This window comes from Apostichopus japonicus, chromosome 9, assembly GCF_037975245.1.
Source record: "Apostichopus japonicus isolate 1M-3 chromosome 9, ASM3797524v1, whole genome shotgun sequence".
In the NCBI taxonomy this organism is placed as follows: Eukaryota; Metazoa; Echinodermata; class Holothuroidea; order Aspidochirotida; family Stichopodidae; genus Apostichopus; species Apostichopus japonicus.
In genome coordinates, this window is record NC_092569.1 from 27,898,218 (window position 1) to 27,922,645 (window position 24,428).

General features: G+C 34.2%; 2 protein-coding genes across 2 annotated transcripts in view; one reads left to right on the top strand and one right to left on the bottom strand.

The window, feature by feature from the left end:
- The window catches only part of LOC139974071 (retinol dehydrogenase 8-like), a 145,057-nt gene that overhangs the window by 77,704 nt on the left and 42,925 nt on the right, over positions 1–24,428 (top strand). The window lies entirely within an intron of this gene.
- Positions 680–13,464, bottom strand: LOC139974077 (uncharacterized). Its single transcript, XM_071980996.1, has 8 exons — positions 13,339–13,464; positions 6,161–6,191; positions 5,098–5,270; positions 4,435–4,699; positions 3,865–4,073; positions 3,182–3,481; positions 2,675–2,942; positions 680–1,468 (listed from the first exon to the last, which is right to left on the bottom strand). Exons 1-8 carry the CDS (start codon positions 13,408–13,410, stop codon positions 954–956), a joined length of 1,833 nt encoding a protein of 610 aa, XP_071837097.1. The 5' UTR covers positions 13,411–13,464; the 3' UTR covers positions 680–953.

A 24,428-nucleotide genomic window follows, 5' to 3' on the forward strand; every position in this document is an offset into this window, starting at 1 on the left:
TTGAAAACGGCACTCTCCTTTAAATTTGTAAGTCTCAAGGGGTTTTGTTGCGGAATATCTCTCATATTGGTTATATTTTTAACACAGTAGTTAAGTTTTAAATATATGCTGAACTGGAAGGTGATTGGTGGGGATGATCAGGTGTTTATCGCACTTAACTAGTAATTCGGAGAAGGAAGGATTCTACATTTGGGACAATCAAGCAGATGAAAAAATGAGTAAAAGCTACATCATATTCTTACATAAAGATGAGTGAGGGAACAAGAAGGTTAAGTAGACTAATGACAAAGTTAGTGAGACTGGTTGAGTTTAAACCTTAAAAAATAACTCATTAAAGGAGTCGCCAGGAACCATGCTTATATGATCAACTTCGTGTGAATGTAAACGCTGCTTTAGTTATCGAACGCTAATACATGACCAAATGGAGCCACTGTGAGGAAAGTGATTCGAGAATACGGAGGAAACATATAAAGATGGTTTCGGTTTGTTGTGTTTTTCTGAATACAACAGTGGGTTTTACTCAGGAGTCCACTGGCATAACTGAATATAAGACATACTAACTCAGTAGCTCAGAAAGCATATCGAAACGTATATGATGTCGTTCCCATGTTGCCATTTGCTTCTATACAACATAATGGCAACATTTGAAGAAAACAAATTACTAACCAGCATACTGGTGCTATGTTTTCATATACTTTCATCGTATTTTATTTGATATCATTTTCGGTGCCATTATTAAAGATGGCATTTTAACAAATACATTCCAAGTTTACTGCAATTATCATAAGTATAGTTCACCATCATTTGGTATTGTCCCTTAAAACATATTCATGTCTTGGAAGTACACAGACTTTGTCAAACTTTGATATGTACTTTCATAGTTAACATATGTTAGTATATCGCCAAAAGTTTCCTATCCTTTTTATTCTGAAGACCCTGATTAACTATTTTGATCATTGAACAGAACGAATTTTCATTGTTGTTGTCGTTATTCCGCAATCAGAGCCGTGAAGATTCTTCCAGAAGATACCGCGGTAATCGTTGTGCGAGTAGTCACCGTTGAGATTGGAATAGCCACATGAATAGAAAGTTGTCTCATAGACCGGGTTTTTGTTTTTGCAGCATCTATTATTGCTATTACCGCTACAGCCATCGCAATTATAGCATTTATATTCACGGCGGCCAACACAATAATAACAATAATAGTTATAACAGTAATAATGATAACAATAATAATAATAATAATAATAACAATAATAGTAGCAGCCACAGTCAGAGTACTCGTAGTCACCTGTAGCTACGCGGTTGCTGAATGAGTAGCAGTTGCTGGTAGAACCCGTATTACTATCATCTGGATACCACCAGCCACCTCGGTGTTTTTCTGCGCAGTCGAAGGTACTCGATCCATCATTGTCTTGATCGTGCGTACTAAATCGATACCCTGAATTTGCTCCCATTGCGTTATTACCTGGATAGAAATAAGCAAGTACTTAATGAAGTTAAATTTTGTCAAGTCTTCTTATTTGCATACTGGACGTTATTAAACTACCGTGGGTTAGTTTTCTGTAATTTTTGGTTGTTAGTGCGTTTGTTGTTGTGTTAGTTCATGTTTGGGCTTGACTATTATTTTAGGTTCATATAGAAGCTCTTGAGCTTTCTTTTCGCAGTTTACTAATTGAAGATAGGTGTCAATTTTTCCAGTTTTCTGGAGAGGTTCCAATGTTGACGATTTGTCTGGGAACCTTAGTTCATACATCGTTCATTATTAACTAATACATATTTGGGATAAATAGTAAACTTTATGATACTCTTTCACTTTTGCGACGAATATTATATAATAAAGCGTTTTAAAGGTACATGTGAGATGAGTAGAAATGTTAACAGCCAATAGTTGCAAGTTCTGCCAAATAAAAAGCATAGTTTTGATTGTTCAATTACTAGGTTCCAAATAAGAGGGAAAATATGTAAAGTGTTGGATCTTCTCATCTTTGTCACTACCATCTTTTGTGAAACGTTCTTATCTTTCATCTGACGTGTTAACATCCATTTGATAATGACAATAAATTATTTAACTATATTCTGATTATACATTCATACATATAAGAAATAAGGCGGGTAATGCTATTTGGAAATGTAACACGTACGATTTTCTCGACTGATCTCTCACAAAAACTTCCGAATTATTTGATATGTTCTATTATAATTTTAATATGATAGGCCTCTTAATAATTCCATAAACGAATTTTCAATGGTCTAATGAAAGTTAATTTGTTTCTCTTTTGAAAACGGTTAAGTCATATTTAATGAAATTTCTAAGGTTTCCAGATTAGTTATTAAGCCTTTTCTTGTCTAACATTGAAAAAGTCTGAATGCTGAAGGGAGAAATTAGACGCAAAACTATATAGGAATTTAGTTGATAAGATATATTATGATGTTACGATATATAATTATACGAACACGTGCTAAAATGTTAAGCAAGTGTACAATAAACAATGAGTATGAGACTGTAAGCACGAGGTCTACATTAGTATCTACACTATCTATATAACATGACCTGAGTATATGTACGAGTACAAACCATGTAATGTGATTAAGACTACACGCAGTTATGCTAGAGTGAGATTACGCAATACCTACAAGTCTGCGTATTATTGACAGTTAGCACAATACATACCAGCATTTCCATTGTAGTCACTCAATGACAGTCGGTATTTGTCTCCCTCGTTACTGATTCTGAAAGACGAATAACGGCTGTGGTATGTTGATCCTTCCGTGTTTGTCTTTTCTACTATAAGTTGGTAGTTTATGTTTGGTTGCTTTGTCAAACTGTATATTTTGTCGTTGCCAATCCAGTGGTCTCCTGTGGGAATTCCAAAACCGTTTTTGTACTCATTCCAGTTTCGATAAAAGTTGACGGAGCTACCTGTACGTCGTTGTAAAATCTAGAATGAGAATCAAAGAGTTTATCGATTGGATGTGAGTAATATATGAAATATCTCATTTGTACTACAATAATTTAGATAAATTGATTGGTGAAGGTCAATATCCGATTGGATTAAAGTGATAGGAAAATGGATCAATTTAATTCAATAATTTAAATGTTAGTCTAAGAAGTCCTGTTATATGAGAAAATACACATTTAACATGGTAAAGTTCTGTTTTTTTAATAGTTAAAACTTACTGTCCAACCACCACTAGACATTTCACAATAAACTTCAAAACCAGAGCTTTCAGCGGGATAAATAGTATATTTTCCGTTATTTCTTCTGTTTGCTGCGTAAAGATCAGAACAGTCTATCGGTCCACTGCGGGTACATGTAAGACCATCGCCTTCGAACCATTCGTTACAGTAACATCTACGGACATCATTCCGCTCCTCGCAGGTTGCGTCTGCGCTACAACTGTAACTCTCACTTGTAAGTACGTTACTGTTGCAAGTTATCCGTAAGGAACAGTCAGAATTAATGTATGATTCACCTTCCTGGAAAAGATAAATGTTAAACGACATTTTCTAGTGAAAGTAAAATCAATGTTCATTCGGTTCAACGCTTGGTATTGCTCTCTGAGTACAACTGAATTTCTACTATTAAATGGTCGTGTGCGTTTTAACTATGTTAGGTAAAGTTCATCATTCTGGATGTAATTGCTTTGGATGCCTTGTATTTTGCTAGGTCTCAATTAGAAGACTTTTGCAAGAACATGTAAAACCGAAATGGAAGTGAAAATCAATATCATCAATAATCATGATAATTAATATCAGATAAAATAAAAAGTAAGGTCAATCAATTCAAATCCAAGATTTTATGTTGTAGTGTACTTTTCATGTAATATTGTAGACTTGTGAACGGCATCAAATAAACTTACTGCTAATACGAGGCCTTCCCCTTGAACGTAACAGCCACATTGTTCTTGAGGTATGCAGCTATTTCCAAGAATCATGTGGTTTTCTGGACAAAGACATCTCTCTGGATCCGCTGGATCCGGTATGACACAATCATTTGGATTCTCACAAGTCCTTTCACATGTATTGTCATAATTATCCTTGTTGGATGAGCACCAGGTAATGGGTAAATCTGGGAAAATTGAAACCACCACAAGTTAATCTTAGCTTGAAGTGTTAACTCACTGTTATGACATTAATTTATTAGCGAATCGTGTTACCATTGTAATGCTATGGGCGCTCGGAACATTTACTGATTGTTAAAATAGGATCAAATCTAAGCCGGATTTTGTATTGTTAAGGCTCATTCAACTGATACTCATTTATGTCACACATACAAAATAATATTACATTATCAAGTATTCGACTATGGGAATCAATAAATATAGTTGTGTATGATAGTTATTTCCTCCATTGAAACCTTTTTTTAAGCATTCTTCAATTTCCGTTTTGAGTACAAAGATATGGAAAAAATAATTTAATAAAAGTTTAACCTGTTATTCCTTCGACAACACCAAGACTTGTTATAGAATAATTCCCCCATTCATCGGCGATGCGAAAGTTGTCGTATGTCAAGTTATATGACTGGCCTGCATAATTCTCTAGCTCGATGCGCAGCTGGTACCTCTTTTGGTTTATCAAGTGAGATAACTTTTCATTACCAATCAGAAATTCACTGCCTAAGAAACCAATTCCGTTTTTGTATTCGTCCCAGGTTCGATTAAAGCCGATGGATCCATCAACACGTCGTTGTATGACCTGAAGAATTCAAAAGATACGTAGACAACTAACGGATAAATTTTATTATCTTATGAACTAAACCTTATAGCCAAAAGTTGCGGCTCACATCAAGAAATACGAATAAGATAGAACACATCTGTGATGTTGCGTTATATCTTATCTTTATACATATCAAGATCACTACCATGGGTGTGCACATACAATAAGTTGTCTAATCGTATTAAAATTCAATGTAATTACTCTGGGAGTTTTGTTTCCGATATTAGGCTTCAAATATTCATACATCGAACAAGGTATATCATCCGACACACTGTACATTTAAAATGGACTGAAAATGCCAATGTGTTCTACAAAGTGTGTCTTGGAGAGTAACGTCTGAGATTGTAAGTGTTCACATCTTGAAATATATTACTTACTGTCCAACCTCCAGATGTAGTGTTATGATCACAGTATGTCTGAAATGGTTCCGGGTACTGGTCAGGTTTTATCAGGTATACACCGGATTTGGCGTTGGTAGAAGAGCATTGGTTAAGTACTTCATGACAATCCCTTGGATACTCCGGAGTTTGGAATAGAAAATACTGCAAATCTAGGACCAAGATAATGTAAAGAAGAAGATGAGAACAAATCGTAAAACTGTTGCAGATAGAGTCCCATATGTAAACTTTTGATTTCAAGACAAATATAATATATATGCTACATTGCAATAGATTTGTTTAAACTACACAGTTAACATGACGTGGTAACTACTATGAACCATAAGAAAATGTATTCAATCATTTTCGGCTAATATTCATGGAGGCTAATATAAGCAAGTATATCTTTTTGAAATAAAAATATAAACGCAAAGAACTACCGTGATCACCATGGTCACAGAAGCAAGCGTGATTAGTAATAGCTTTTCTCAACATGAGGGTATGCTTTGGATCTATTTTCACCTTATAACAATCTAACGTTCATCAGCACTGACCTGAGATTTGTAAGTGCTCAATTATTGAACGAGTCTGCAGTATACAAGATATAAACAAAATGTGTGTTTTATCCCTTCTGTTACTGTTACTTGCCATTTAGCCTCTGAAGAAGATCCTGCTAGGATCGAAGGGTCAGGCCAACTAACTTTGCACAAATGACTAACAAGTATATATACATATAATCGGAACTTCTTAATTGCTTGAAATAAACATTGACTAATGACTTGTATTTCTTTCGGTTTTATTATCGCTGAGTATCTACAATTTACCCCAATCAGCGCTAAAACTACTTCAATACACAGTACAAGGAAATTATTGAGAATTGTAAGTCATTATTTATGTTACAAATTGAAATAGGAGAAAGTACCACATATGAAGTATATACATCTAGATGGTTCCTTTCTAAATTAAACTTTTTCCGAACTATTATTTAGATAACAAATTTCTGTTAATTGGTTAGTTCTCGGTAGTTTATATTAACCGTTACCCTTACAGAACGAAAACTTACTTGAATCGTTGACTCTTGTGCTTGACGATATCTGAGGTAACAAAAAATTGTAGGGAATGTACGATTAATTAAAATACATTATATAGAAACAATATCGAGTTAAGAAGGTTGTAAGAAGAGCAATGTATCACAAAATACAGGACATACGCCAATCTATTACACCTTCACTTTAACAGATCCTATGATTTTAAGTTTAAATATACAGAACATAATTTTATAGCTCATTAAAATAAAATCTGATTTCGCTTTTGATTCAAATAAATGAACAATTTCCAACTTGTAAATTATTATAGAAAAAGGTAATAAGAACGGAAAGAAAATTTCACAATCTAAATTCTAAGCAGTACTAGAATATTTCGCAATCTTAATATTTATTTAACATTGATTTTACTGATGATAAGCATAGCTAATATTAAAAGTAGGTTTTATTGAATAACTTTCATTAATTGAAAATATGATCATATGTCTTCTTATTCTCATTACTATACATAAAACAAACATAAGTCACCATACACTAACTTAATAAAAGGATCATAACAACGATAAGCAGATGAGGGTAATAATTCCCTGTGCAGTATACTAATCAAAATGTGAATGACATATTATCTGAGAAAGCGAAAAGAAAACTTACAATATACTATTGAAAGAAAATTAAGAGTACAAACATCAGCATTTCCGATTGTACATTTTCCAGCATAATATTTTTTTGGCAGTAATGAATGTTGTTCAATGCAGGTGTGTTGTGAATTATAAACAAAAATAATTGATATAGTTAAGCTTTTATCAATATAAAAAACCCTTGATAACCGCCAAAGTTGTTTAGTACGCTCCCAAGTTGCATAATATTGACCAAAAGCGGTAATTTTTACATTTTTACCCTTTCGCATACTAAGAACATCTCTTAAAAACGGTGATTTTAGGATGTATGACGTTTTGAAATGTGTTCGTGTCCCTCATACGCTTCCGTAACCTACTACTACTAATGAAAAGGTATATATTATGCTGAAACGATGTAATTCAAAGTTTACCATTTTCTGTTTGGAAATTTAAATAAAATCAAATTAAATTATTGCAGAAATCTTGAACTATGAGCAAACGTATTCTAGTTAAAATATTCACCAAATTGTATTATATTTTCACAATGAGACACTTTATTCTGTCCTTCTTGAAAAGAAATGAAGAAAATTCATGATCCGTAAACTTTGATCTCCTAGTGGTACGTACAAGCTACTTGATTGACTTAGACAAGTATCAACAACATTTTTTTGTCTTCAATATCACAAAACACGTTTACGTTTTACGCCCCAGCTACTGAACATTCGTTCGCCTGAAAGTTACAACTGTATAACATGTAAGTACGACATTTGTTGTTAACTCCAACAAACTTTTGCGACAGCAACTTTTTGCTTTATCATAGAAAATATGTCGATCTTTCTAGAAATATTGTACTCAAAACGTTTGCAATAATTAAGGCTTTTAATGTGCATACATTATGCAGAGTTATCTGTAACCTACAAAAACATGGTTAAAATCATACATTATATTTTTAGAAATTACAAAAAAAAACAAGTTTAAGTTCGGAATAAAAAATATTTGGGCAAAGCCTAATACTTGATGGGAACTTTAGTTCCCTCCTAGTTATTTTTTTTCAATTAATCTAAGCTTAATAAGCTAAACTAACAATAAGGATGAAAATCTTTAAAGCACATGTGATGGAACGATTGCAAACTTTTTACGAAAAATGCTAATAATGACGATTCACGCTCATTCAAAAAAACCTCATGTATAGCAAAATACAAGTTAGCGTATCCATAACGAAAACTTTTTTGATTACCCTTTGTGCACATCAAAAGCGGATACTCTTTCGGCAACTTTACGTTTACTGTATCTATTTAAGACATGAAACCATTCTTGAACGCCCCAGAACATCCCCGTGAACCCAGCTCCCATGAAAACACATCCTTGTTCATAACAGAACGTGCATGGATATTTTTTCTTACCTATGGTTGGCGTAATTCTCTGAAGTATCCTAAGTCAAGGATAACACATAATATCATAACGACACATATTTTTCTTTACTTCTCTTGATATAAAAGGAAGTGACATTTGACGCCTGCGCGCAAAGCTTTGTATGAAAGTAAGACACTACGTTGAAGGAGGAAATAATTCAGATATATTGCATGAAATGCACGATCCGTCTAATTCAGTAAGACATCACATTTATCTTATTGAATATAACATATTAGAATTAGTTAGTATTTTATTTGTGCATTGGTTCACGACAACTCTTACATGGTCTACATGTGCTGAGATTATCCGATAATTCGTCAATTAAGTATGTTGGGAAGAAGCTAATGATATACCAGTCGTGCAAAAATTCTTCTTCAAAACGTTATTTTTGTCAGAATAGTTATGAAAAAATAGAAGTGCCTAAGTAAACGATATCTGTTAACTTTAAAAGAAATGACAGGTAACTGTTCAACAGACACATCAACTTTCAAATATAACTTTGTAAAGTTATATCCATTTTGAAAATTCTTGACAATCAACATCATCTAGATTTCCTCAAAACAACACGGTTTTGAAAAATAGCCGTTCTTGTCTACGTGATCACGTGTTGTATGGTAACATTTCCAATATTTTTAAATTATAGACTTTGCAAGGAAGAAACGAGGAAATGATGGATACAAGCCTGTCTTCTCGACAACGTGGCAAAAAAGCTCTGAATCATAAATTATAACATTTCTACAGTTTTGTTCTTTTAAAAAAACAGAATCAGGAACTTTACAACGGGAACGCACAGCAAGAAGGCATACGTATTTATATATTGTTTTGTCTGGGATGATTGAGTTATGTTAATAAACAAGTCTGTTTTACTATTCTCATTTTTCTTGACATTGGTTTGGTACAATTAAAAAAAAAATCTTAGCATGAATCTTTTTTCATTATTGTGGGTTAGTATACGATCTTCCTGGTGCTATATGCAAAATTTCAAAACTAACAACGTTTCACATTAACTTTTTTTATTATACTTTATTCTTAATTTCTTATCACTTTTCATAACATTAAGGTTATAATTTTCGTACTTTATTTTTATTTTTAATGCGGTGTTTCGTGCAACTTCTTACAAATATGTTGGATATTAGAATATCTAAATTTAGTTGATGAATATTACATTGACATGCGTCAAAATCATCCATATGATAAACGCACATGACCGAATCGAACACATTATTAACAGATGCATGTGTAATACAATACAATGACCGCCAGAGGGAAATAAGACATTGGAGAACAATCAGTGTTACCTTAACCCGGAAAATCGTAAGGGAAACAATTGAAATTAAGAGGTTGATACATTTTAAGAAGGAATATTAAGATTGACATTGCTTGGTCATGAAAAACAAAATTTAAAGACAAAGTACAGAATTATTATGATAAACATTTTGTACATAAAACTATTAGAGACGATGTATCAGTATTGAGCTAGTACAAAAAGGGGTTACTTGGTTTACAAATATCGGTTGCCTAATTACCTGTATCATATATAAGGTGTGTTGGGGATGTTTGGCAAATAATTGTTGATCCTTGTAAGATACAATCGTTTCCTCTTGTATATTTGCATGATGAACTGATCAATATTCATTTGTTCGTAGGCCTACGTGCCTGTTTTGAATAGTGTATTACATAAATGCGTCTATTCTGTAATGTTTTAAAGATACCTGCCCAGAGGGCAAATTTGAAAGTTGTTGTCAGATATATATATATATATATATATATATATATATATATATATATATATATTGTTATACTTAACATATTAACACTTTTGTGAACGAGAATTTAAAAGTGCTTGGAATTCTCTAATTTTGAAATGATCTAGTACTGTTTTTGTAGTATAAACTTGATTGTTAAATATTGCACACATAAACTGTTACAATACTGAGGTTTTCTTGGCTCGTTTTGTAAAAAAAAAGAAAACATTTAAGCTACACTGCGTAAAGCTGCCATTTTTATTTCCACGAAAAACCCATCAATACATTATGTTCACATATTAAACGTCTGTTTATTAGGAATTATGCTTCTTTCGAATATTAAATCCAACAGATTGATCATATCAGTATAAAGTTGTAAAAATAGCAAATATTAATATTATTAATATTGGATATTAAACTGATTCAAAAGTTTATTTATCATTTTCATATTTATTCTTTAAAAAATCAAAAGCTGGAATTGATCTATTTTATCATACTAGTTGGGCAGTCATTTTGACGGAGAGATACATTTTGTATTCGGAAAATGTGAACATTTTTTATGAATTGACAGAACAAATTGTCATCGTGAAGGAATAACTTCACAAGTTGTTTTATGATATTGTTACTTGTTCTATACACTTTCATTTTAAGCTTCATGCGATATTTTCTTTGATTAACAAATTATTGGTTAACAAGTTAATCATAAAGTCATTTTTCCTAGCGTAGGTTAATGGATACTTAATAATATTTAGGGTTTTGAAACCCATATGCTCTCGTTACAAGACCGTTTAGGCTTCTTGTGAAACAATTTTTAGATTTTGTGTAAATTTATATCTATTTTGAAAATTCTTGGCAATAAAACCTCGTCTAGACTCAATAAAAACAACACGATTTTGAATAATAGCCGTTCTTGTCTACGTGATCACGTGTTGTATGGTAAAGTTTTCAATAGTTTTAATTAAAGACTTTGCATGAAGAAACGATGATATGATGGCTTCAAGCCTGTCTTGTCGACAACGTGGGAAAATAGTTCTGAATCATAAATGACAACATTTCTACAGTTTTTGTTCTTTTAAAAAACAGAATCAGGAACTTTACAACGGAAACGCACAGCGAGAAGATATATACATTTATTTATGTTTTTGTCTGGGATGATTGAGTAATGTTAATGAACAAGTCTGTGTTACTGCTCTACTTTTTCTTGACTTTGTTTTGGTAAAACTTTAAAAAAAAAAACTTTCTTGGCATGAATCTTTCTTTCTTATTGTCGGTTAGTAGACGCACTTTCTGATACTACAGTCAAAATGTCAAAACTTAAAACTTTTCACATTGTTTTTTATTTTTTATTTATACTTTATTTCCTATCACTTTTCATAACATTTAGTCTATAATTGTCGTACTCTAATTTCTTAAAGGAAAGTTTCGTGCAAAATTCTTACATGTTTGTCGACTATTTAAATATTCACATTTAGTTGATGATTATTACATTGACATGCGTTAAAAATCATTCCTATGGTTGACGCACATGACCGAATCAAATACATTTTTAACAGATACATGTGTAATGCGATGCTATGACCGCCAGAGGGAAAACAAATCATTGGAGAACATACAGTGTTACCTTAACCCGCAAAATACTAAGGGAACGATTGAAATTATGAGGTTAATACGTTTTAAGAAGGAATATTAAGATTGACATTGCTTGGTCATGAAAAAAAAAAGTTTCAATATGAACTACAGAATTATTAAGATAAACTTTTTGTACACTAATGGAAACGATATTTCAGTATAATGCTAGTATAAAACGGTGATACTTGGCTTTTAAATATTGGTTGCCAAATTACCTGAAGCAAATATAAGGTGTTGTGGGGATGTTTGACAAAAAAATTATTGTTGATCATTTTAAGATACATTCTATTTCCTCTTGGGTATTTTTATGATGAACTGATCAATATATATTCGTACGTACTTGCCTGAATCGAAGAGTGTGTTACATTAATGCGTTAATTGTGTAATGATTTACAGATACCTGCCCAGCGAGCAAATATCCAAGTTGTTGTCAGTTATAAATTGTATTACTAAACATATTAACAATTTCGTGAAAAGCCAATTTTAAAGTGTTTTCATTGCTCTTAGATGAACTGTTACAATACTGAGGTTTTCTTAGCTCGTTTAAAAATTAAAAAAAAATAATTTAGTTAATTTGCGTAAAGCTGCTATTTTTATGTACACGAAAACCTATCAATACTTTAATTTTGACATATTAAACTTCTGTGTATAAGAAATTATTTTTTGCGGAATACTAAATCCAACAGATTGATCATATCAGTATAACTTTGTAAATACAGCAATTTAGATATTAAACTTATTCAAAGTTTAATTATCATTTCCCGATGCATATGTGTTATTTTTTTTTTTAAATCAATGGCTGAACTTTACCATTTTATCATACTAGTTGGGCGTTCATTTTGACGGAGAGATAAATGTTGTATTCGGAAAATATGAATAGTTTTATGACTTGACGAAACAAATTAACATTGTGAAGAAATAACTTCGTTGTTGAAATTGTAAGTTGTTTGATACGTTCGGATTTTACACTTCATTCTGTATTTTCTTGATAAACATATCATTATTTCACAAGTTATCATAACGTTATTTTTGTTAGCATAGGTTAATGGATACTTCATCATATGTAGGGTTTGGAAACCCTTATGCTCTCGTTACAAGACCGTTTAGGCTTTCACTCAAGATGGACGAGAAACTTGTTGTATTAAAAACAGAATTTTGTGAATTTGAGATATATTTAAGTTATACATTAAGACATTTCATTATATATGTGTTTTTTGTATGTTTCAAAATTCTAATCCAAGGGATTCGTGTTGATTTTAAGTAGTTTGGTCTCTAAAAAGACATGTAAAAGGTAGATGTACTACGTAGTTAAACTATGTTGTAGATTTTCCATTTACGTGTTTGTTTGGTTCTCAAAAAAGTCAACGATGTAATTCATAATTTTGTATCAACAATGATACAGAATGGACAGTACGAATATTTGGGCCACATAAGAAAATATAAGGGCAAGATAGTAAATGCAATCAAGTAATACAGAGAGATAATTGTGTGCAGAATAATGCTCGATAATGCAAAACATTCCCAAAAAAAAATATCTAAGTTTCAAAAAAGTTAGATTTGAATAGAGCGGATAGCTCACGAATCGTTATATTTCTACAAATACTCGGGGTAACAAGTCAGCGCAGGTAGACCGTTGTTATATTTTATATGTAGAAAAAAAGGTAAGTTTTTAAATCTGAAGTTAATGAAATACTGAGTTCCAAATTGTTAATCAGTGAAAAATTACACAAGTAAAACAAAATCAATTTTACATTGAAGAAATTATTTCATTTTATTAATATTTTAGAGACTTACCCGAAAACCATTTGAGTTTAAAAGCAGCAACACCGCAAAGACGAAAATACATTTGCTTCGGAGTTCTGCCATTGATCCAAAATGAAACAGAGAAAAAAAGGGTGCAGAAATAAAAGAGATACTTGCTGACCTTCTGAAAGAGTGACATAAGTAATGAAAGCGAATCCGTTACCCAAGGAGGGACCTTCAAACGTACGGATGTCCAATTACACCACGTTATTTATCAGTCGGTCACATCTAAGATCCATAACCTATGTCATGCAATCTAGTGTGTCACATATCGACATCTGTATATAATGTAAGTGTCATTATTATAACAAGGTAATGGTGCTTTTGGCGCTTTGTTTACTTAGAAGCTCCTATATCTCGAATTGTTAGTTAGATTTTAAGAACTCGCGATTCAACCGCAACAACAGGATAAGAATGGTTGTTTACATCTCATACAATAAATGTCAAATTATCAGTATTTTGACCATTACTGGATTAAATTACTATATTTGCATTATCTAAAGCTTACCACATATGTTTACGAATTAACATATATTAAGTCGAATATGGAACTGCAAATGATAAGCACTAAGAACCGTGTTTGTTCTTCGTTTACTGATATGGGACATCATGCATGCAAAAGACGCTCTCAACGTATTAACATACTTTAACACCAAATCGCTCGGAATAATGAGATATCGATATCAAACAGCACCTTTCGGATATTAGGCGAATCACGGGAATAGTTATTTCTGCTGGCCTAGCACGGAATAGAGTATTTCTATTTAACGATGTGGTTTTGTTCTTAATTACGGTGGTGTTAAATTCATCAATAATTTGATTAAAACAACAACAATAATATTGTTTTTCCACCCGATTTTCATGGCTCGTACATTAACTACTATTCATGTCCTGTAACAAATGTTTTAAACACAAAGTAGTAATTACTGAAAATAATTGATACACGGTTGTGGGACATAACAGTAGTTGCTGTGCCAACCATTGGGTGCAAGATTTTAACACGCGATTAGAAAATGAAGTCGTATCTAGTCGTTTTATGCTATCAGATAGCCTATGGGTATACCGGAACATTGCATATCTTCGTTCTCGGCATAACGAATTGGCGTAATTTAAAGAGAGTTGTGAACTGGAATCAAACGGTACAGTACCTACTCTACTTCAAACATAAGGCGAGTACATTAACTACTGGTGCCACCTGTAACACATATTACTACTGTTCATGTCCCATATTCGTGCATCATTATGTTTTACTTTGTGTTCGTAACAAGGTAACATGTGTTACAGGTAGCAACGGTAGTTAGTGGACTAGTTATGAGTATCGGCTGGTTTTCCAGATATGAGTATATTATATGTTACAATACCACGCATGCAGTAAACTGCTCCAATATACAATTCACCATGAATTATCATGACCAGGAACTACCCATTTTATATGCAATTTGACTGACTCCATGTTATGTATGATGATTTCAAAGTACCTTAACTGCTAAAACGTTAAACAGTCATTTACAAGGTAATGCCTTTAATTTTCCTTGCTGGTATGTACAAGCTTCTATATGATTAACAACATGGCTGCAACTTACGATACTGAACGGAATCTGACGGACGTATTAACCGTATGAAATAACGTGATTGAGCCACGTAGCACTGTTCCACGTGTTCGATATGATGACATCACAAGGAAATACATCTTGAATGATGACGAATCGTGGCTGGATTCTTTACTACAATGATACAAAGGCATATTGCCAGACGTTATTATCTGTGCCAAGAAATCGGAGTTCTTGTGTCGAAGCATTTGCATACCCCTTTCCTCACGTAACCTAGTAGAGGTATATGACCTAGTTGTCATTACAGGATTGTATTCGCAATGTGGTGACAGAGGATCAGAGTGAAGTAGCCTACTAAAAGAGATCAAATTAAACTGTACTGTGTCAGACAAAATGTTAAAAACTGGATTAAAATGATTACTGAAAGTATGAAACAGCCAAATGGTTGTACCTGCATATATGCCGTGAGTTACACAGAATGATATAGATGTGTATAGTAAGTGGTGATTAGTTACAATGATACAAACATATGTCTTTAGTGTCTCTAATTGTAATGTTGCAGCAAGGAAGTAGGCGGTCTCAACGACAATCGGAGGAGAGCCATCAGTTTATACTTATATATGATAAGCGCTTATTCAAACACATTTCTAGCAATATTTAAGAAAATTCGCCAATAATAATTCATTGTCGGAATATTATTAAATTTCTATAATGTTTTTCACCATTTTCTCCCATTCCGTCTAAGTGTTTTTATGTTTACTGTACGTAGTAGCCTATGAAAGTCCTAACCATATTATTGTTACTGAAGACGTTTTCGATCAATATAAATAAATGCCATTCCAAAGACGTTGATAATATTTCTACCTGCTTATAATTGTGTTATGTCCCACACTCCCACAACAAAGATCACTTTGAATTACCGGTAGCAATTCGGTAATGACATATTCGGCGTCCCGTACTGCTTGCTAACTCCTGTCACCGGACATATCGATTTTCACCGATTCTAGGATATACAAATAAATATTAATGAATATTTGTCAATTACCAATCACATATATGTGGAAAAAAAATGTTTTGATTTCAAATGTCGCATACGCCACATTTTTTTTATATAATAAAGTTGTACAGTGATGAGTGAGGTTGGGATACGTTAAGAAAATGGGATATTGGAAATGGTTCTGTTAAAGTTATAAACAAAATATATTTGGAAGAGCCCTCTCTATACGATTCCGGTAGGTATATGGATCTGGGACAACTTTTACAACATATACTCTATGAAATACTTATTTGTGGAGTTGATAAGCGATTATACAAACACATTTTATTCACCTATATGTTAGCAATATCCTTTACTTTTGATGTAATCATTTATAAAATTATATTACTGTAGCACCCCTAATATGTTCTAATATTCGTGTCTATAGTTTTGTTCCCCTGTGTAATATACCTTCCCTTTCACCTTTATTTTTCCATTTTCCTTTTATCTCTTTGTGGTATTTTCCAGTAACGCTCACAGAGTCAGTGAACTTTGTGCATTACCCCTCAGTGGACTAATACCTGCTAAAAGGACCGCCAAGCCTTGTGTGGTTGGGGTCACACTTGGGTTTCTCTTAGGTTACGCTAAGTAAGTGATAATTACTCTGTTATTCCCAATATTAACAGACCAGTCTTTGTTTTATTCTCCCTTAAGTGTAGTTAGTGTTGTCACGCTCTCTGTAATATCTGGTGGAGTAAGTTAAAGATGTGGGAAGACAGTTTAGCTACTTCCTGGAGTATTGGTAGCCAGTCTAAGTAAAATCTTGTGTGGTAAGGTGGGGTAACACCCTTACCTTTGTTCTAAGAATGGCTTAACACAACCAAGTTTGCAAGCAACTCTACCATTCACCAAGATACCAAGCTGCCATGCTGCCATGCACCAAGATGCCATGCACCTGGCTGTACCAGACTGTACCAGTTTCATTAGAAAATAATTCCAATAATTTCTACACAGGTAAGAGTTCACCTTTTGACTTTGCCCCAGACCATTCAGGAACGTATTCATGGAGTAATTATAGAATACAGGGCCACTCGATGATACTATCTGAGCATCCGGATGCGCGGATGCTCAGTCTCACCCCAGTACGTATGTGAGTAAAAAAATGTCAAAGTCCCAGTTCTTTCTTTTTGAGTGGATGCGCGGATGCGTGGATGCGGAGTCAAAAATTTCCTAAGTCCTTTTAAGAACGACACACTATTGATGTGGAATATCTTCGTACATACGGGACTTTAAGTATTGGAAATACGTGATGGTATATGTCGAAACTTTTCGAAAATTATTTAAGTCCATTCCTTGTACTCCCGGGGTGGATGCGCGGATGCCCGGATGCGGAGTCAAAATGAAATATGTGATGGTATATGGGGAAACTTTCGAAAATTATTTAAGTCCATTATGGGGAAACCTTCGAAAATTATCTAAGTCCTTTCCTTGTACTCCCGGGGTGGATGCGCGGATGCCCGGATGCGGAGTCAAAATGAAATATGTGATGGTATATGGGGAAACTTTCGAAAATTATTTAAGTCCATTATGGGGAAACCTTCGAAAATTATCTAAGTCCTTTCCTTGTACTCCCGGGGTGGATGCGCGGATGCGCGGATGCGGAGTCAAAATAAAATACGTAATGGAATTTTAGAGGGCGCCATACGTGTACGGACATGTACAGACACACCGCGCATCCGCGCATCCGGATGCTGGGAAGAGTTAATGAATGGCCCTGTATTCTATAATTGTACCGTATTCATTTTCATTGTGCATACATAGTGTATTCTACTTGAAAATGTATTCATGTTAGTTCTGTGCTGGCAATGTGCACACGGAATATAAAGTAGCCATCATTAAGTGTTATTGTGTTGTATTTACTATTTACTATTTTTGACCCTGTGATGGCCGAATGCTCACAGACTTCATTTATGATTTCGATCCTGCGATGGCTACGTGCACACAGACTTAAGTTTTTACTTAAACTTTTTGTACCTGTAATGGCTACAGGTGAAATCATTATTATTGTAACCTGTTGTTTAATAGTATGTTTATATAGTTGATTATGGCATATAAAATGCCCTCAACCTTTGACATCTTGTGTATATTGTTATGACCTACCCTACATTGAGTTAAATGGAGAGAATTGAAAGTACTTATTTTGGGTTATTTGGTCCAACTAGAACCCACATTGCTATGTTTATTTACTTTATTATGTACTTTTACGATACGTCTAGCATTACCCGTTACTGTAATGTACTCATATTCGTATCTAGTTGTACTAAGTTTCCCCTATTCGAGCTATGTTTAGATCCCATGATGCAATTCTACACTTTTACTAGTTTCCATGGTGATATGATTAGCCGAACTTCTGTTAACCTTTATATTTGAAAGAGTTGTAGCAATATGCTGGTAGGCATATTAACTATTTCGTGAACCGAGACACTATTGCGTTGTTTAATTAGAATATTAGAGTATTAGCATGTATTTAGCCATCTGAGTCACCCTTCACTGGTACAGACTCCATCTGACCAGATATATACAGCGGATTATCTAGGTGACATAGTCTCCGTTTTATAGCCTGCTCTTGGTCCGATGGGACGCTTAGGTACCTGCAGCCTTGCAAAAGGTGTCAGTTGCCATTGTAACCTGTGGTCTAAGTTAGTAGAGGCATGGGTTGAATTACATAGTTAGTATGCTAACTGTTGTTGCTATTTTTACTAGCTGAGGGATTACCCCAGTAATACATTATTTATACTTGTAGACTTCACGTAAGTCATAGAGGTTGTATTGATTTTAGAGTTAATCACTCTCCTCTATTAGGATATGTTCGTAGTGGAATAAGAGCAACTAGCTTCTAGTTATATTTATTTATATATATATATATATATATATATATATATATATATATATATATATATATATATATATATAACTATATATATATATATATATATATAACTATGTATATATATATATATATATATATATATAAATATATAGTTATATAGTTAAATAGTTATATGTATATATATAGTTATATATATATATATAACTATAACTATATATATAGTTATATAGTTATATATATATATAACTATAACTATATATATAGTTATATAGTTATATATATATCTATACATATATATATAAATATATATAGTTATATATATCTATATATATATAAATATATATATAGTTATATATATAGTTATATATAATTATATATATTTATACATGGGCGGCGATCATATAACCCCCTTTCAAGCTCAGATACGGTAACCACAAGATGTCGCTCAACCACGAAAAACACCAAAACGCAACGGAACTCTCGAAGCACATCTGGCAGCTGAAACAGAACAACCAGCCATTCACTATCAATTGGTCGATCGCCAGCAGAGCCAAAGCCTATAACAACGAGACGAAGCGGTGCAACCTCTGTCTCGCTGAAAAACTCATCATTATCAACGCAGACAAACGGACCCTCCTGAACAAACGCCCAGAGCTCATATCGAAGTGCCGCCACGAAAACAAGTTCTACATAAACAACTACAGTCAATGCATTTACTCTCGTGCAGGATGCCCTTCCAATTAGCTAACTAAACACATTGTTTAAGCTTTCCAGGTCCTTTTTACGACGGTCTTGATCTTTACTTAATTCCTTAGTTTACGTCGTTCCCTTGTTTGGTTTATCTGTCTACCGGAATTTGACGATAAAGAGCATTATAATGTATCACTTCTTTTTAAGACCATATACGATGTCCCGTTTACCATCCAATACGACGGTTAGTCATCTATCGGTCTTTCTTCAGCTAGACGGAGACATAACTAACATATATAAACAGTTAACTTTGTCGTTGACGTTTGATTTTATAGCTGGATTAAATATTTCATATTTGTCCAGTGACTTCCAGACCAAACATTATTGAACGTCTTCTTTAAACAACCTTCGTACTTAGTTGCCTTTAGAAAACTGTAAAATGAGATTCTCCAGGCACCAACATATAGTCTCTTATTTATCCTTAGCGTTAGCAAATATTCATAAAAAATAAATGCATTGAGCGATGGCTAATTAACTTTAGCATTTCTTCGTTGATTGTGCGCCTGACAGTCGCAGTCGGTTTTTAATAATTCTGTGGAATGCTATACCATGAAAACAACATGGCGGAATGCAGTTTCAAAATGGTTGTTGTCACAGTGGTGATCATTTGACGTAGATATGGACACCGCTGTACGCTTAGCATATGACATGTAAGAAAATCATTACGTCCACATTTCGTGGTTTAAAATGAATACAACGGAGTGGACTGTCATCTATAACATGTTTGAAATTAATGTTGGAATTAGCTGGAATGTGTGAACTATTATCTCTTATTATCACTAATAATTCAGTCAGGCGCCATAAAAACAATCCATTGGTTTGTGCAACCCACCCTCCCCTAACGCTCCTTTTCTGACACCTGTAACGCCAGATAAAATTGTGAAAAATCCTTTTTCGCAAATACCAAATTATATATGAAACTTCATAGTCTTTACGTTGAAAGGGGATCGAAACCAGGACCCACCAGTACTTTTATAACGCCTATAGACTCGTAGCAACTTACAGTTCGTAGTACCATAAAAGTAGCTTCGTAACTAAAATATTTATCAACATGGTTACTTCGACTACTTGCAAAGGTTTATTTTCTACATTTACTTTAAAGTTTATAATTCTTAGATGGCTTATATAGATTCATAAATCCCAGATTATCCGGCATAGGATATGTTTAACTCACTAAAAAACGATTGATGTTTCATGATTAGTTCCTTTCTAAAGTTACGTCACATCACGATACAAACTACGCTCGGCGCGTCTATTAATTTAACGGGGTATAAACAACATGCACTGTCACGTGACATCTCTCAGATATCATGAAGCCCAATAATTAACCGTGAGAAACATGTAAATTTCAAGTGATGTGAGGGGTACACGTTATACATTTAGGGTGAATGTTACAATTCTAAAATAACTTCCATTCACAAATCAGACAGTCTGCATGCGCCAAGCCCTTCTAACGATGTATCCAATAACCTGATTGGTTGATTCATACTTGTGTTGATATGACACTAAAGTAATACTATGCAAAATAACTTACCTAACACATGTCTATAGTCATATATCAAACTGAGGGCGCTTGATTCGAGCTGCCTGTATATTTATATAGCTAATGTAGTTTTACTTGTTTCGTTGTGTTTGAGATGTGTATTTGTAATTTATGTGACGTTAGACCGCATGCTGTTGTTATACTAACCTGCAGGGCTATGCTATCGTTTTGTAAATTAAAGAATTGGTAGAGCTATAAAACTCTTTTCTTATGTCTGAGTGTTTTGGGTTTTTTCTTTTCCTTTCTGCACTGACTGTCGTGTATACGTTTTGCACTCAGGTAACACAGAACCAACGGAAAGGCGTTGAAGCCTATACTATAGTAGGAGACTTTACATAGCATACGAAATGATATGCAAACCTATTCAATTGATTCACAGTTTATGAATACATTGACAGAAGAGTCCAGTCTTAGTCGATGCAGAGGTAACAGAGCAGAAATACAGAGGGTAGTTAGGCGCAAGAAACCCATATATTTCGTTGGGACAGACAATTCTCTGCAAATGGAGGAGGACTTATCCCTTATATTTCAAGGACTGGTCAGTTTGCAAGCCAAAGATATGTTTCATCATCCCTACACCGGATATTGAACTTATAGTTATTAGAGCACGGCCACGTTCCATTACAAGCGAAGTCTCAAATATTACTTCATTACGGTATACATACGACCATCAACAAATTTGGCTACAGCTGTTCAAATGTTGAAATCCAAAATGACCGATTTGCGGAAAGAAAATCCACGAACATATTATCTTGTAGTTGGATATATAAATAGAGAACGTATATATGTCATCGAAATGATGGATGTATCAGAGATGGAAAGAACAATATGAACTGTGATCATGGTCTGTACATAAAATTAGTGAAGCCAAAGCTTAGTGTAAATAGCTAAAATACCTTAATGTACAACTAGTCCCTAATCCATAGCTGGATCAGCCTATGTAAGCCTAGGGTTGCGTAACCTAGAATCATGGTTACCGACGGTCATCACTATAAGTAGCAGTTATGAGAACTGTCTCTTTTAATCATGTACTCTCAACAAAATAAGACAAAATAAGCATATATGTGTTTGCAACTCAACAGAGAGATACTGCTGATATATCCTCAACTTAAGATCAAAATTGCAGAAAGACGAAAACAGCACAATTTAAGAACTTGTTAAGTTTTTAGGGTATGTAAGATGTAAAAGCTGTTGACAGTGTGGATTGGTGGTCAAACATGCAAAATAATTAAGTACTGTGTTTAATACCATGAGTAGGTGTAGACTTATACCACCAAAAGTTTACAAAGTACTTCTTGTGATCACCTTATATTAGGCCTAAAAGTTAATCTAAAGTAATCAATTTTCCTTGCCAACTGAGCATAACCTTTCTCAGATGTTATGCACAGTATATTTCTGGCTGTTAAAACTTGCAGACAATCCTTGAGCTCACAATGGCGATAACTTGTATTAAATTGCCCATTTTCAACACAAACACACCAGGGGCTGTGCACCTCAGAAACAATGGCATACCCCCTCCCCTCCACCCACCATGTGTGGATCGAAAAAGTAAAACAACAATGAAAAAACGAAAGGTAAGGAGACGAGAGAATTAGGAGAGAATCTTAATTTCATGGATAATTTTGCAATGTAATATGAAGAAATACATTTACTAAAATTTTCTTTAAAAAAATGCGTAATTTTCGTCAAGTTTCGCCCGCACCCATTGTAGATAGTTGTCTAATTATCACCTCCTGTTGGACAGAATGAGGGACATTATTGTTCGCAACCCCAAACTCCCACTATCATCCATCCTCCCCACTCGCAAGCCCCTGCATCATCTAATCGACCGGCCCGGCGTTACTCCTAGTTAGGCTATTATTAACAAAATGGTAAAATGGCGACTATTGTGATATGTTTGGTCTGCATCAATGCTATTTCAAGATAGTTACAGGCTTCATTCTAATGCCAACAAATTTGTAAATACCCAGGAGCTTCCGGGAATCTTGCCCCTTCATCCACGCCCTCGGGGAGAGCTTCGTTCATCCAATGCCACTTGCTGATAGTTAAATACTTCATGCTAATACTCACAGTTTTGTAAATACCACAGGGCTTTCCGGGACCTCTTCTTCTGGACCCCGTCGGACCCCTACGGCGAGGCATAGATCCCACGCCTTCGGGGAGCGCCCGCGCTTCCGCGGCGCTCTGGGCGACCTGAACCCCCCCCCCCCACCAACCCAAGAATGTGCTGGGCCTCCCAAAAAAAAATTCCTTACTTTGAGAATTACTACCAGAACCATATCACAATTCTTTAGTTCGATGATTGCGTACTATTCAGATAATTCTAGAAGAAATGTACAAGTTGCTCATTCCATGACGGATTAGTTAATGTATATATAGTGCTAAAACGTTCAAAAAAGGGACGTTGTGTGTATTATGAGTGTGAGGTGGGGGGGGGGGGGGGGGTTGCCCCTTCTCTGAAATCGTCCCTGTATGAATAATATATACTAAGAAAATTGACATTTACAAGAAAGGAGGAATGGCTGCTTGAGTTGGTTTATTTTCAGATAATTCTCCCGCACTTCATTTAATTTGTTTTGTTTTTTTAATCTAGCATGTTACTTTTATAGTTACAGAGCATTGAATGGTACATGTATAGTCTTTCAAACTATTTTGGTTATAGCTTCCCAATGAATATTAAAATCATTGTACTTTATAATTAAACATTAGAGTGATAGACAACTGTTTACAGATATTTTTTGTAGTGAAAGCAAATATCTGTGTTGACATATTATCCACGTAAACTTTGCCATCATTTCCAAAACATTTTCACGTAATAAGCAAAGAAAACTCTTCCTCTGATAACAATACTGACACTATCAAATTGGCGATTGGAAACGTATATATATATATATATAGGCCCTCTGAGGTGATCTTGGAAATCGACAAGTTTACATAAGGACCAAAGTACTCTCCGGTAATACATTTTAAGTAACTGCAGTGGGACACTTTACGGATTATATATGAACAGAAACTAGGGCGCTCCTTCAGAACTAAAATAAGATATTCCAAGTAACCGACGTGTCAATGCTTTAGGGGTATAGTGTTCAGCTAGTGATAACCTCTGCAATGCTTTGCAGTATAGAGTACATTACTTTGGTGATTTAGAGTGTAACTCGACGGGGAATTATTATAAGTAAGGAAACACGGGTATGCTACACTTTACACACAACCTCCTGCCAGTTCCCCCCCTTTTTTTTGTTATCGCCAGAGCGTCACCAATTTGTTTTCTCCGGACCGTGGCGACCTCAACCATAGAGGATGATCATCCGGGTAGCTCATGAATGAAAAGTATGATTACAGTAAAAATCCAAACCTTAGGTGAAGAATACC

Coding starts and splice junctions, on each gene's coding strand:
- LOC139974077 (XM_071980996.1), bottom strand. CDS start 13,410: ATGGCAGAACTCCGAAGCAAATGTATTTTCGTCTTTGCGGTGTTGCTG. Junction 6,192..13,338: donor TAAACTCAAATGGTTTTCGG/GTAAGTCTCTAA, acceptor TTGTTACCTCAG/ATATCGTCAAGCACAAGAGT. Junction 4,700..5,097: donor CTACATCTGGAGGTTGGACA/GTAAGTAATATA, acceptor TGAATTCTTCAG/GTCATACAACGACGTGTTGA.